General features: G+C 38.4%; 1 protein-coding gene across 1 annotated transcript in view; it reads right to left on the reverse strand.

The window, feature by feature from the left end:
* The window catches only part of Magi1 (membrane associated guanylate kinase, WW and PDZ domain containing 1), a 577911-nt gene that overhangs the window by 71319 nt on the left and 490518 nt on the right, over positions 1–16074 (reverse strand). The window contains exons 5-7 of the mRNA XM_033757021.1: positions 15650–15851; positions 5901–5983; positions 2580–2615 (exon numbers count right to left, since the gene is read on the reverse strand). Of these exons, the coding sequence (XP_033612912.1) occupies positions 2580–2615; positions 5901–5983; positions 15650–15851 (321 nt within the window). The remainder of the gene's footprint in view (positions 1–2579; positions 2616–5900; positions 5984–15649; positions 15852–16074) is intronic.

Below are 16074 nucleotides of genomic sequence, written 5' to 3' on the forward strand. Positions count from 1 at the left end.
TGAGACAGGATCTCACTGTGTAGTTGAGACTGACCTGGAACTCATTATGTAGCCCAGGCTGGTCTCAAACTCAGAGTGATCCTCCTGCCTCAGCCTCCCGAGTGCTGGGATTACAGGTTTGGGCCACTACATCCAGCAAATTTAAACACTTTTGAAACAGATGAACTACCTCCAGAAATTTTCCAGTTTTTCAAGTTAAATCTCATTTTGAATGGAAAGAGATTTCTTACTTCCAATGTAGCGATTAACTTAATAACAGGAATTAGTCTCCTAAAGCTGAAAATAGAAATGGGTCATTGGTTTTTAAAAAGGAAGCTGTTTGTCCTAGAATCTGCCATTTGGTTATAAAAAAATGAAAACGGCAGAAAATATTTAAGCCCATAAAGTGATTACGGTATACTTTTTAAAAATAAACACGCTGAGGACCCCTGAAAGGCAGGCCTCGTGTCTGACCACCATCAGGGGCGGAAGAGACCACGCAGCCTATCATGGAGACCTGAGGCTCAGGCCTGGCTGGCACTGCCCAGCTGGGGAAGAAGCCTCTGCAGCCACTGGACTCTACTGCTCTGTGGCCTTGGGCTGGTTCCCTAGCGTCTCCAAACCACATCTTTCTTACTGCACCTTGAAGGTCAACTGTGGGTTAAATGAGCAGATCTGTAAACTACTGAACACAGCACCTGGCACAGAGCAAGCTCTTGCTAGGCAGCAGTTACTCTAGGATCAGGACGGGTTTCCTACCCATCCCATGTTAAAGGGACAGAGTGCTGCATGGAAGTATGCTAGAATTAGTCAATAATGAAGCCATAACCCAAAGGTGCTCACTGCAGGGTCAACAGCAATACATATGCTCATGAAGTTTCCTCGTGGGCACCGAAACAGCACCTCTTTCAGCCCCAGGCCTGAGGATACAGAGCCAGTAAACGGAAGCCACGCAATCCAGTCTGCCCCGGGACAGCTCACAGTCACCCCACACCATGTGCCTGAGTTACAGCCTGAGCATGGAGGGACACAAGTGCACGCCTGCAGTTCACCTTCAGAGTCTTCCACACCACAGGGACGTCCCATCACGTCACGACTACACTGAGGAAAATGTGGAAAAGTCGCTCTCGGGATTCCGACGTTCACACTGCCACAGGTGCAGCACAGTGGTGCTCCTACACAGGCTCCCTCATCCCCAGGGTCCCTGCCCCCAGAGTGTCATGCACACATTACTCAGGGAGCCAGAGTGGTGGAAATTGGTTTAGCAAATGATGAAGACATCTGCTTTGCTTATGAAAAGCCTGGCATCATCTCTTTCAATTATGTTATCTAATATCACTTATCACTAAAATAAAACTATTAAAAGTAACATCAGGTCTGAATTGTTCTATTATACATGGTGGCCCACAAGTCACTCCTACTGCATGAACCACAGGACAGCTTATTAAACATCTTTAACCACAGACACAAAGTAACAAACCACTGTGGGCATGGTCATCAATTGTAATTTTCTTAACAACCATTAAGAAAAATCAGAGCTAAATTCTGTATCACAACTCCAGGTGACCAATATTTTCTTCATGTAACCAGAAAACATGCAACCAAATAGAAGTGATAATTTATTAATTACATTTGTATTTTTAGGTTGTAAGACAATCTTAAAAATGCCAGGACAATTTGATAGTGTTAGGTTGGTTCTGTTCACATCGATGAATAGGAGTGATCTTTTACTTAGAAAATATATCTACAGTCAATTTCCAGTAGGGCAAGGCTTCTGTCTGAATTGCAGCTCAACCTTAAGTTTTCCCATCTACCTTTCAGGAACCGCATTTCATGGAATGAAAACTAATTTTATTTAGTGTTGTTCAAGTCTGAATGGAAAACTTTTAATTTAGCAAGATTATAATTCAGTATATTCCAATAGCAAAGAAAAAATATGTTGGCATTATCTGCAAATATATATTACTCATGAGCTAAAAGAGCCAGAATAGTTGAGATTTGACTTACACTGATACATAACCTTTACGGAGAATGCCACCGGTAAACACTGTTTATAGTTTCCAAGACATTCACCTACACCAAGGCCAACAACATGAAGTTCATGGCTTAAAAACCACGTGATCCTAGGACTTATTAACTATTCAGATAATCACTGCAAATTAATTTTAGGGCAACTGCTCCTGCAATAAGCATTAAATTAGTCTTGTGGATTTTCTTTGTTTTGCTTTTGTGGGGGGAATTACTTATACAGATAACCATCCAAACTGAAGAAACAGAAAAATGACAGAGTCAGGTTACACGGGAGTTCAAGTGCCATGGCCAGTACCACTTCGGTTCTTCTCCAGTCCTCACTTTACAAGACTGTCACCAATTTGCTAACTTCTTTCTCCTCTCAATTCATTCGCACTTTCTGTGCAGATAAAATGTATTATAACTGTGTGTGCTGCTTGCAGTCAAACCCACAGGTTATAAGACTGTCTGCCCTTTCACTGATAAACTGGAATGAAGAGATGCAAACTCAAAAAACAGAGGGATTAAGCAACTCACAGGAGATAGACCCATGCAGGTAAGCATGCAGTAGCAGCTGCCAGAGGGTTTACCTAGTTCACTGTCCAGCTCCTCGGTGTGGACCCCTTCTTCTCCAAAGGAACAGCAGGAATAAGACAGGAAAGAGAGAAAGAAAAATTCAGACACCAGCACCAAGAAGGAAACTCCTCTTAGAAAAACAAGCAAACACACATCACTTCATTTTGTCCTTACCTGAATGTAGCTTATTTCACTGGCTTGGCTAATAACTCTGAACCTCAAGGTAAAGCACAAAATACTAAGAGCTGATATTGGCAAAATAATTCTATGGCTCATTTACTTGCATATCTACACAGGATTTGATGGGCTGTAAAAGATGATAAATACCTTTGTGGTTTGGATGCTCTTAAGTGGGAAGTCACTTGTTGTAGACCTTATTTGCAGCAAATAAGGCTGCTAGAGCTTTCATTATTAGTCCTTTTAATCCAACAATCCTCTAATCAATGAGGCAATTACACCCATCATTAAAGCATTATTTAACTTACAAGTAAGTAGCCCCGAAACATGGAGGGTGAGGTCAGATTCAGAGTGTACAGTGTACTCCACGTCTTTCCCAAAGGAGCTAGGCAAATGATTCGTGTCATGGCGATGACACAGGAGAGGCGAGGCTTGGATGCCGCCCTGGACGAGGCCTGGGAAGCAGGGTTTCCTGATTTTGTATTTCTTGTATGCAATTTCCAAGTCATGAGAATGTGCTTGGTGATTTCAGCAAGTAAAAGGTGAAAATCCTTTCCATTCTTGACTTCCTCTTGCTGACAGTAAAATATTTTAACCATTACTGAGAGCAACCATTTCATACATAAACTGCCTTGCTCCAACTACACAGGGCTTGGAGATGCCAAGCAAGGCCACAGCTCGCACAGAGCAGACTGCAGTCACTCACTGGGGCTTGTCAGTGAGGACAAGAATACATTTATATGTTAAAAAGGAGAAAGATTTATAGGGTGTGAAGAGAAACCAGAGTATACATTTACATTCTAAAAAGTGCTCTGGGCACAGCATAAGGACAGCAGCAGGCTCCATGTGTGACCTAGACCAGAAATGGTAGAGACGGTGAAGAAAATATTTAGAAGATCAAGTGATTCTAAAGGTTCATGGGTTAGAAGTGGGTGTGTAGTTAGTTACAGACCAATGAAACTCTTGAGTGTGTGTGAATTTACTTTCAACTGAGATAGGGAAAACTTAGGGAAGTTTTTTCTTTTTTTTTTTTTGAAAAGATCATTAGTTTGGTTTCAATCAGACTGAGTTTGAAGTCTCTGAGATATTCAGTTGGGTTAACAATCAGACAGATTAAAACACTGTTTTGCAGCTCAGAAGCAATGTTGGAGGCTTATAGTAGAACTTGGCAAAGCAACAACCCAAGGAGCAATGAATACCCTGAAAATCAAAATTCAAAGCCAATTTTTCATTTTTTGGAAATAGAAAGTCTTTATAATAATTTACTATGATGTTTTACTGTCACATCCCATGTGCAAATGAATTACAGCATTAGAAAGAAATATAGTATTTGTAGCTGACAGAGTATTCTCAATTTGTGTCAAAATACAAATAATGACACGGGCCGGGGATTTAGCTCAGTGGTTCCACTGCCTGTCTCGCAAGCACAAAGACCCGAGTTTGGTCCCTGGGTACCAAAAAGCAAAACAAAACAAAACAAAACAAAACAAAAAAACAATGACACACAATAGCTTTGTGGCAATAAAAGATGAAACTGATATTTGTCATAATCTATCTGTGCTGTTTGTGTGTACAGACACACAGATACACATATAATTTCTACTAGAAATTTGAATGTTGACGGGATAATTACTAAAATAACTACATTTGGTACGAATACATACTTGTGGTAAAGGAGATAACTAACACAAATGATAAGAATTCTAAGTATTCAACATTGTAAGATTTCATAACAAAAACAGTAACTCTTCTCAATACTTTTCTTCCACTAATACTTTTTCTCAGTCAAAGCTCTTGCAATCTTCTGTCATCTACAAATGTATATCAACAGGCATTTTCCTGTGTTTCCAGTGTAATTACACTGGATATTACATAAAAGACTCTGAGACAAAATTGCTTTCAAAGTCATCAGCCATCAAATAAAGATTAAATTTTTCTCTATAAAGTTTTATAGCATAGCATGTTTTATGTTCTGATCTTTGGAAATTGGTCCCTATGTAGTCTATATTAAATGGACTCTGAATAATCAGAACAGTACTTTATTCCTGAACATGTAAATAACAGCTGCTCACAACTGCCCCTTACTCCTTCAGCAATGCACAAAGCCACCAGAGTGAGACAAGTACCTGGGTCCTTCTCGCCCAGTCAGAAGGACATGCATTTCCACGAGTCACTCTGACAAATACAGAGTTCTGCATTCATTTCATGTTGTGTACAAATCATGTATACATGGAGACTAACCACATATACATGTATTCCAGGTATAAGCTCGGAGTACACAGTTTCAACAGAACTGTACTGTAAAATATTGGCTTCCATTTTCAGACAAACCTCACAGTTCTTCCTTATAGGATGAATTAATAAAGTTTTGTCATAGCAAAAAATGTATATTCTGTCATTGTATACTAATTCAAATGCCAGAACTGAGTGACGGGCAGCAAAATAAACCATTTTCCTTTTAGTAAGTCCACAAGAAGAAGTCATCTTGGCAGAACATGGGACAAACTTTTGTGCGCCACTGAAAAGTGATACATTTACTGTCTTCATTTTCTAAAAGTTTCATTTTGGGTAAATAATTAAAAACTCTCAAAGCTTTGGAATAAACTTTTTCAACAAAAACTCTTGTAGTGTCCCAAAGTAAGAGGAGTGGGGGGCCCCAGGTAACATCTCAGCCTGCCTCTCAGAAAAGTGTACCCTCAGATGTTACAGAATATCCTCAGCTACAGCAGTTCCCAACCATGTCAAGATCTGCTTCCCTATCCCAAACTGGGGAAATGACAAAGTAACCTAAGACGTGGAAGTTCCTGAAGCTTTTCCATGACTTTGATAACACCGGGCTATGGTCCAGGAGGTGTGGTGATAAAGATATCAACGGATCCTCTAAGCCTACCAACTCCTAGACTCTGTTCTATGTGACTGGACAGAGGAAGAATTTGAATAGTTTTTGGCTGAGCTCAGTTTCTATTTCCAACCAAGATACTAGCTGACACCTGCCTTTCCTTGAAAATGAGCTGCTCTTCTGAAGACCATGTGCATTTCCTAGAACCGAATCACCTTTTAAAAACTCAATGATAAAGAACAGTCGACCTTGCCACCGTGCTTTAAAATCTGCACAGGCGAGTGAGCCCACTCACGTAAGGGGGATCTGGGGTTCTTACCGTCATCCTCACACTCTTCCAGAGGCTTCTGCTGCTTGTTCAGGCACCGAGGGTCTAGCCAGGATGTTGTTTTCGTGTTATGGCTGCAATTCAGAAACAAAACAAGGCATTTGTTTAAAAACCAAAGAAAAAGAAAAAAATTGATTGCAGAAGAATTTTACACACACCTGAACCAACAGCAAACCCATACCAGAAGAGAGCCTGAGCTGGGACTTTTCTTGGAGAGAGTCTTGGGGAGACATTTTTCCCTACCTGAGACAGAATCATTGAATTACTGAAAGCTTATAAGATAACACCAGCCTTATTTTTGAAAACTGACTTACAAAGAACATGCCTTGCCTGTACTGTCTATTCTTGTCTAGACTTATCATGTTAGACTTCACATTTGCCAAAGAGCAAATTTTCTAAAGTGGTCTCTGACTTAATTTTCGGATGCTGGAATTCATAATGAAGGCTACTATTTCACTCATTACACTACACAAGCATCCTCATGACAGTGTCAAACTACTGCAATTCACAAGTGGCTCAAAACTACGAACACACATCGTTCATCACAGCATGCTAAGTTAGACTTTAGGCATACTGATGGTAACCCAAAATTACCTAACAGGAATAGAATCTGAACCAAGAAAAAGCTTGGAGAAACTAAACATGCCACCCAACTGCCTTAGGGAGAGCAGAGTCCAGCTCCAGATGGAACATTTCAACAGTGACCAGGGCCTTTGACATAGAGAAGCATATGGAAACATCCCCAAGGACACAGTATTGTCCTTTACTTGTGTTACAATGGCTGGAAGAGGTCAGCCTTTGCACTTTGCAGCAGATCTAGACATAGGGCTACAGTTCAGCCTGTGCGCTGCCTCTACACTGCAGCTAACGGCTGAGCAAGGTGCTCCAAGTCCAGCAGGCTGGCTGGCTACATGCACACATGAAAACAAGTAATTAAGAAAAAAAGAATTCACAATTTAGGCTCGGCATGGTGGCACATGCCCATAATCCCAGCATGAGGGAGACTAAAGCAGAAGGATAGCCATGAAATCAAGGCCAACCTGGGCTATATAGCGAGAGCCTGTTTAAAAAAAAAAAAATGGTTTAGACAAATTCTTTTTCAAAGTTTGTAAGTATTGGTGGAGTATTTGCTAGAGTATTTTTCATTTAGTGTCTTGAATTATTAAAGAAAAAACTTATGGCATAGGTGACAAACAAAAGATACAAATGTATATCTCTTAGCTCAGTCATGTTAAAAAAAAAGAGAGAATTAAAAGATACTATAGTAACTACCACTACTGCCACATTTTTGACCACTCACAACTATCAGCATCTAAGTGTTTTATATATCACTACAGCTTGACTTTCTCCCCCGTCCCCTAGTACTGGGGATTGAACTCAGGACCTTGTGCTTAGGAGGCAGGCACAGTGCCACTGAGCTAAATCCCCAGCCAATATAGCTTGATTCTTAAAATGAGGACAGAGAGGTGAGGACACGAGACCAGAACTGGAAATCAACCCTGACAGTACTGCACTAGAATCCACGGTCTGTACTGTTTGCTCTGCACAATCTACAGTGACACTGGTCATTATGGGAAGAGATGATTATCCAGTACAGGATTTTAGAAAACTTTTTACTTTGAAATAAGTATGGATTTGCATGCCATTATAAGAAATAACAGAGTGAGCCCACACACCGTAACCTTAATACCATCAATGGTAACGCCTCATAGAACTGTACACTGACATCTAGGGTACCCACATCCACATAATTGAGATACAGAACGTTCACACTACCACAAAGCTCTGTCAGGACATTCTTTTTTGTCACACACCTGACAATAAGGGTTCCCATCTCATCATTCCTCCAGAGCCTCTTCTTTTCTTTTTTGGTACTGGTGGTTGAACTTGGGTCCTTGTGCTTGCAAGGCAGGCCACCGAACCTCTGAGCTAAATACCCAGCCCCCAGAGCCTCTTCTTAATCCTTGGCAACCACAAATTTATTTTCCATTTCTATAGTTTTGTTACTTCATGAATGTCAGGAACCACAGCATGTAATGCTTTAGGATTGGTGCCTTTCACTCAGCATAATTCTCATCAGGACTACTATGCTTATCAATGATGATTTATTATTTTCATGACTGAGTAGTATTCCATGCCATGGATGTGCTCAGCTAACCACTGAAAGGCATTTCTGGATTTTCACTATTCAAAATAAGTTTACAATAAACATTCATACACAAGTTTTTATATAAATGTTTGTACTACTGTGAGATAAACAATCACGTGTGCAACTGCTGGACTGAACAGAAGTTACATGTTTGGTTTTCTACGAGTTGTTTTCTAGAAGGTTATATAATTTTACATTCCCAGCAGTTAGTGTGAGTGACCCATTTCCTATGTGCTCTTATTTACTCCTGTCATGTTTTACTTCAGATATCCTGAAAGGTATACAATGACATCTCATGCTTTCAATCTGCATTTCCCTAAAGATAAAGGTGTTGGATATTTTTTCATATACATATTTGACTTTTATATATTCACTTTAACAAAGTATTTGTGTCTTTAATCCATGTTTTAACTGAATAGTTTATTTTTACTGTTGAGTTTTGAGGGTTCTTTATATATTCTAGATACCAGTCCTTTCACAGATATGGGGTCTACAAATACTTTCTCTCAGTTTGTAGTTTGTATTTTTATCCTTTTATTAAGCGTCTTCTATAAATCAAAATTTTTCATTTCAGCTAGGCTGGATTTATTAAATTTTTTGGAGAATCATGCCTTTAATGTCAAGCCTAGGCATGTTTGCTTAGTCCTAGATTTCAAAGATTCTTTTTCTAAATGTTTTATTGCTTTACATTTTATACTTCAGATTAGTGTTTGTAATTCCTCATGTAGGATGTAAGGCTTGGGTTGAGGTTAATTTCTATGCCATTGGCTGTCCACTTGCCCAAGAACCATTTATTAGAAACACTATCTTTCTTGGCACGAGTTGTTGTCATGCCTCTCTCAGAAACCTGCTGAGCCTGCATTCTATGTTCTTCCTGCTGATCCACATGTCTATTCCCCTACAATACCACAAAGTCCTAGCACTGTGGCAAAGTACCAAGTCTTCATACTGAGTAAGCTGATTACTCTGTTTTCTTTTTCGAGTGTCTTGGCTCTTCCAGTTCCTTTGTACTTACAATTATATATTTTAAATAAACTTTTCTATATCCACAAAACACCTGAGACTTTGACAAGAAATGCAATAAACCTTTTGGAACTACTGACATTTTGAGCTAGTCTGAGTCTTCCAATCCATTAAAAGTTTTTTCATTTATTTAAAGTTTCTTTGACTTCCTTCTTCAGTATTTTGCAGCTTACAGCATACAAAATCCTTTTATTAGATTAATACCTAGGTATAATTTTTTGAGCAACTATAAGTATCATTTCAAATACTGGTGGCCCAGTGTTCACTGCTAGTATACACGTGCCTATCTTCTTTCATGAAACCTTGCTCAACTCACTTACGAGAGTTTCTGGGGTACCTTTACATTTTTTTCTATGTAATTATGTAATCTGCAAAGAGGATCAGTTTTACTTCTTCCTTTCCGAAGTATATAGCTTTTATTTCCTTATGGTCTTTTAAAATCAGGTGGTCTTCTGGCATGGTGTGAGCTGACATCTTCGGTTTTTCTCAAACATTCAGGGAAGGTACTCATTTCTCCATGATTAAGTATAACACTAACTGTGGGTTTGTCACAGATGCTCGCTATTAAACCAAGAATATTTTTGTCTTCTGGTTTTCTGATTTTTATTGTGAACAATCACTTAGCTTTGTAAATGCTTTCTCTGCCTTAATGTGGCCATACTTTGTCATTTTTTAGCCTGTTAATATGGTGGGTTATGCTGATTGACCTTCCCCCTTTTCTGAGTGTACACGTGTGTGTATATTCATCAGCAGCACTCCCTGTTGCCCTCTGGATGTCTGCAGAATTCTGTTTCTTTCCCACAACTGGTGATGTCTAGTTTCCCTCATTAGTCTTGCCGGACACTCTGCAGTCTTATTAACCTTTTGGGGGATCGGCCATTTGTTTCACCAGTCTTCTCCCTTGGCCCTCTGCTTTCTGTTTCATAGCTTTCTGCTCTTGGTCATTCCCTTCCATCCGCTTATCTGGAGTTTAATTTACTCTTTTTCTAGAGTCTGTGGGTAAGGACTTAAGATCGCTGACTTTAGGGTTTCGTCTTTTCTAATGTACATGTCCAGTGCTGTGAACTCCCCTCTCACCACTGGCTTGGCTATGTCCCATCCATTTTGATATGCTGCAGTTTCATTTAGTTCAATTTTTAAAACAATTCTCTTGTGACTTTTTTTTTTGACTCATAGGTCTTCTTTTAGAAATGTGCTATATACTTTTTAAGTGTCTGGAGATTTAAACAGTTTATCTGATATTAATATGCAACTCTTGTTTTTTACTGATTATTTGTAAGATATAGTTACCCACATTTCACGGTCAACATATTTGCTGTGTTCGGAATAAGTTTTTGTAGACACATATAATTAGGTAGGTGTTTTAATCTACTTTGTGGATGATCTTTTAATTGCTATATTTAGTTTACTTCATTTAACATAATTATTGATAATTTTATGGTTTGTCTTGTACTTTGCTTTCTCTTTTTTTGGTTTTCTTTTTCCTGTTATATTTGTCTTTTCTTCCTTTGGGTTACTCAATTTTAGAATCTCATTTTTATTTATCTACTGTACTTCTGAGTATATCTCTTTGTACAGCTTTTTAAGCAGTGGTTTTATATACACATATCACACATATACATACAATAACAGTCTAGTAGTCATTCCTCCCCAAGTTTGATTCAAGTATACAAATCTCATCTTCACTTATAATCCTTTTCTCTCCTTCATTTATAAGAAAACTGCCTAAAAATAAGGTTTATGTACACTGGGGAAATTAGTGTTATTTGGGCTTTAATCTTTAATTTAGAAAAGTCAAGGAGAAGAAAAATGTATCATCTTTATTTGTAACTTTACTTTATTCATTGTTATATTGTCCTTCCTAATGTTCCAAGGTTTCTTTAAGAATTCCCTTTTTGGTTAGAGAATATCCTTTAGTCATTCTTTTAGGGTAGGCCTCTGGTCCCACATTTTCAAGTTTTTTCATGTAAGAATACCCTTATTTTTCCTTCATTCTAAAGGATATTTTCACTGACTGTAGAATACTGGGTTACTTTTTCTTTCCTTTTAGCACCTGAAAAATTGTGCTATCGCCTTCTAGCCTCTGCCATCTGAGGAGAAATGAGTTGTCATTCAGATTATTGTACTCACATATACAAGCTGTAATTTCTCTTGTTTGTTTTAGAACTTTTGGGTTTAGCTTTCAAAAATTTGACTATAATGTGTGCTTTCTCTGGGTTTATTCTGTTTCAGTTTATCCAGCTTCTTGAACCTATAGGTTCATTTCTTTGTCAACTTTGGAGGACTTTCAGATATTAGTTCTCCAAGAGCTTTTCTTTCCTGCCAGTCTCACCCACTTTCACATCTAAGGCTCCAAGGACATAGCTTCAACCTTTTGTCACTGATCAGAAGTCCCTGACAGTTGGTTCCTTTTTTTTTTCTCCCGTCATTTTTGTGTTCTTCAGATTGGGTAAGTTCTATTTTCTATCTTCAAGCCCATGATTTCTTCCTCTCCCTTTCATTTTTCTATTGAACAGTTGGATAATGCTAAATCTATCTCTGGAGCTTTTTATTTTGACTGTGTTTGTTTGCCTTTGGTACTGGGGATCAAACTCGGGACCTTGAGCTTGCCAGGCAGGCACGGCACCACTGAGCTAAATCTTCTGCCCTTGACTGTGGTGTTTTGAGTTCAAACATTTTTCTTTTTTTTAATCTTCTATTCCTTTTCTAAGACTTTATTTTTCTGCTGAAATGTGCTATTTTTCCATTTATTTCAGGCATAATTGTTATTATTCATGAAATATTTTTGTAATGGCTAAGTTTCTATTAGATAATTCAAACACCTCTGTCATTTTGGTGTTGAGATCTGATTTTTTTTTTTTTTCACTCAATTTGAAATCTTTCTGGTTCCTGGAACAAGAACTGATTTTTTTGTTTTACCTGGCTATTTGAGGTATTACAGTACAGGACTACAGGTATTACTTAAACCTTCTATTTTTGCTGGCTTTCCTACATGCTACTCCAGACAGGAAAGGATGTACTATCTTTTACTACCAGTTTGGTCTCACCTGGCCTTTTGTAGACAGTGAAGCCCCTGTTGAATGGGAAAGGTGGCTCCAGAGCCCCCATAAGCCTGGCTGACACCAGAGCAGCCTAAGGGGGAAAAAGTGTCTCCCCATTGCTCCCAGCTCAGCCTCAGACTCTATGGAGAAGGGGTGAACTCCACTGGACAGTGCTGAAAATCTTGACTTCTCTCTAAGCCTCTTCAGACAGCACCCCGATCCCCACAGGTATGGACGAAGTCAGCCTCCCCTCGTGGGGTCCCACAGAATCCAGGTGGGGAAAAGCCAGTGCTGATTCCTGTCCCACTACAATTAAATTCCACCAGCAGCCCGGCAGGATGGCCATGTTGACCTTGGCTAAAGGGCACAGGGTAGGACCACAGGCTATTCTGTGCTGCTGCTTGGAACATAATGGCTGTTCAGTAAAATCTCCTGTTTTGTAGGATGCTCCTTTCCTGACCCTTCACCTTGAAAAGCAGGCTTCCATTAAGATTTTTGATATCAGTATCTGCTGCTAGTTCTGGGTTGCTGGCTTCATTAGCTCCAAGTCTGGGCTGAATGACACGGAAAGAAAACCGCAGAAATGACCCACCAGTCACTCCTTTAACGCTCTAGCTCTACAGCAGCTGGTTTTATTTGCTTCTCTTTTCAGTTTTCTTAGGTTGTTTTCTATACAGTATCCAAGGTCTCTTCATTTCCAGTATTTCAGATTTTGCTCAAACTATAAAACTAATACACAACACATGCACACACACAGCAAGCAGATCCAAGTCTAATGAAATATAACTTACTATTCAATGTAAGATAAAAAAGATTGTTTTTCAGAATGAAAGACACTTGAAAGCTCAGGAACCAGGGTATATAATTTAAACTAAAATATAAATGGCATGTTTTTATTCATGTAGTGGTGCTGGGGATGGAATGAGGGATGAGCACATACTAAGCAAGCACTTTGTCACTGCACTGTACTTTTAACTCCTTAATATCTATGGCACTTGAGGCTTCAGAATGGAATCTCATACTATTCACAGCCACGGTTTTGCATAATTTTTTAAACCTTAGGCCAGTGAAACACTGAACTTATAACAGCGAAGGGAAAATTAAGTTTTGAAAATTAGCAAAGCACTGCACTCTGCTGCAAGTGGCCACAGTTCTGAAGGCTAACAGTTCATGAACCACTAACTTTTCTAAAAGTTTTCAATCCAATCTTTGGCAAGGTGAGTGGTAGATTCCTTTTCAAGCACTTAAGTTTCACACATTATTCTGCATCAGGAACACCTCTGTTATACGTCATTTTCTCAGCACAATTCTTCCTTACTAATGGACACAATTTCAAAAGCAAGTTTTTGAAAGGCTAAGCACAAACCCTGAGCTTAGCTGACATCCGTTTTTATTTTAACAATGTTGAAATAACCACAAACGATGATGATGAAAATTGCAACAGTAATAATAATGAGAGCTCATTATTACTCATTAATCCTTTATTCTTCCATCTCCTCTATTTCTCTGACTAACAAGGCAGGTAGGTTTCGTGAATTTCTTCCACTCGTGGATATGGAAAACTGAGATGCAAACTGGTACACTCCACTTTCCCAGGTCTCATAACTAGTAGGTGATGAAGATAACAGGATTTTTCAGGTGTTAACTGCTGTACTGCTCTAGCTCTCAGGAAAATGCTTCTCTCATCCACATCTTCAGTACAGACTTTCTATTTACATGAGAAAGAAAAATGGTCTGTCCCCTCCCTCTGGTTGGAATGTAAGACTGAGGCTCTTGTTTATTTATATCAGATTTCTCACCAGGAAGCTTCTTAAAGAAGCTGCTCTGAGACCCAAGCGTTTCCCTCACTGTTTAGGAAAATTATACTTTTTTAAAATTATTTTTTTCTAATTAGAAAACAAATGTTAAGTATAAAAAATTCAAAACCCAAGGAAATGGATGTGGTTAGAAAATAAATTCTGTACTTAAATCTAACTATTAATAGATAACCCCAGATTCCATACACACAATTTTATCTCCTTAGTCACAGAATCAAATGTACACATATGTGTGATGTTCCATATTTTCTTCTACAACTCCCTCTTCTGTTATTGTTCATCTAACAAGTAAACTTTCAACTTCAACCTACAGAACAAATTTACAGTGTGATCAGAATATACAGTGAATGGTTAAATTTTTAAAAATTATTACAATAAAAGACATACTGCCATTAATTTACCTCAAAATACTCCGCTGGCTTTAAACACATCATTAAGATATTTATGGTAAACCATAAGCCAACTACTAAAAAAGTAACTTGAAGAATGAAGTCGGGTGTAGTGGCATAGGTCTTCTAAGAAGCTGGGAGGAGATCTCAAGTTTGTGCCCAGACTGGGCAATTTAGGGAGAAACTATATCAAAATTTTAAATGGGGTGGGGTTGGATGGGGCCTGGAAGTGTACATCAGTGTAAAGGCCCCGGGTTCAATTCCACAAAACAAAAACACTAAAATCGATCACAGACCTAAACGTAGGTATGAAACTATAAAACTTCTAAAAGACTTATAGGAAAAAGGTCATTATGACTTGGAGTTAGGCAATGATTTCCTAGCTATTACGTGAAAGAAAAAAATGTGATAAATTAGATTTCCTCAAAGTTGAGCACTTCTGCTCTGCAAAGACCACAGTGAAACAATGAATAGTGAGACTTGTAGAAAGTGCAAATTACAAATAGGGTAAGGAGTTGTATCCAAAATACATGAAGAAATCTTAAAGTTCAACAGTAAGCAAATCACAGCCCAATTATGAAAAAGCAAGCAAAGAATTTATAATTTTAATGCTAAATACAGTCTGTATATTTATATATATATATGAGTGTGTATATATATCCTGATTTTGTTGTCTAATTTTGGGGGAAATTATTAATCTTATGGTTCCTCAAACTCTTCTGACTCAATGATTAGGATGATATAGCCATACAATTCTATACAGCTAAACATTTAACAAACAACCTTAGCAGAAAAGGAAAAAATACCTACAATTAAAACCATTCAGGAAAATCTAAAATAGGATGATTTCCTAACCAGCAGTAGTCAGCTTGTATTTTGACTCATTGTATTACTGACATTCACCATGTTTTTAGGTATCACCAAAAAAGGCCAATTAAACTATTTTTAGAAGCATAGTTATATCTGTTATATTATATTCATACAGAATGAAATTTCTACTGTTTGATGAACAACAGAAGAACAGTAACACTTGCAGAAGAGTATATAAAGAACCTCACTTTTGTAGAAATATATGAACATGTTCTGCATTATATATGTATATTTGTTTCTGTGATTAAGTAAAATTTTATAAAATCCTAAGACTATTAACATCTGTGTTTGAATATGTAGTTTATTTAACAAAGATCTGTTAAACCTTTAAAAAGAATACTATCAGTGAGTGATCAGTTCTTTCAGATCCGATTTACATCTGTAGGTGACAGAAAGAGGGAGGAAGTGGAAGAGACAGAGAGATTCGGGTACAAAGAGTAGTATACTTTACTCTATAAAGTAGACTTCTCCATTTTCCGTATAGGCCATCTCCCAGTTTTCAGGTAGAGGACCTAAATTATCCTCCGCAGAAAGAGGTAGGTACTGAGGGAACTTCTGAGAAGGGTCCGTGATGGGAGCAGCAGCGATGCTACTATTCACAGATGAGAGTGCTGCTTCCTGGAGAGTGTGCTCGTCCTGGTCACCAGAATCGGCTGTTATCAGGTTGTGGGGGACAGAGACAAAAACAGATAAGCACAAAGGCATTCAGCACCACATGCAAGCTGGGATGTATACTCTGATACAAATGTACTCCTAAAAGCCCCATGTAGCACGTGCAAGGCCCTGATTCGTTAATGCATTGCTCACGTTTCTTTGGAAAGATCAAAGAAAAATCCCAGGAACAACTTGAATCCTAAAGACTATGAAAGTCAGAAG

This window comes from Fukomys damarensis, unplaced genomic scaffold (genome assembly GCF_012274545.1).
Source record: "Fukomys damarensis isolate Sample0158 unplaced genomic scaffold, DMR_v1.0_HiC HiC_scaffold_28, whole genome shotgun sequence".
NCBI classification, from domain to species: domain Eukaryota; kingdom Metazoa; phylum Chordata; class Mammalia; order Rodentia; family Bathyergidae; genus Fukomys; species Fukomys damarensis.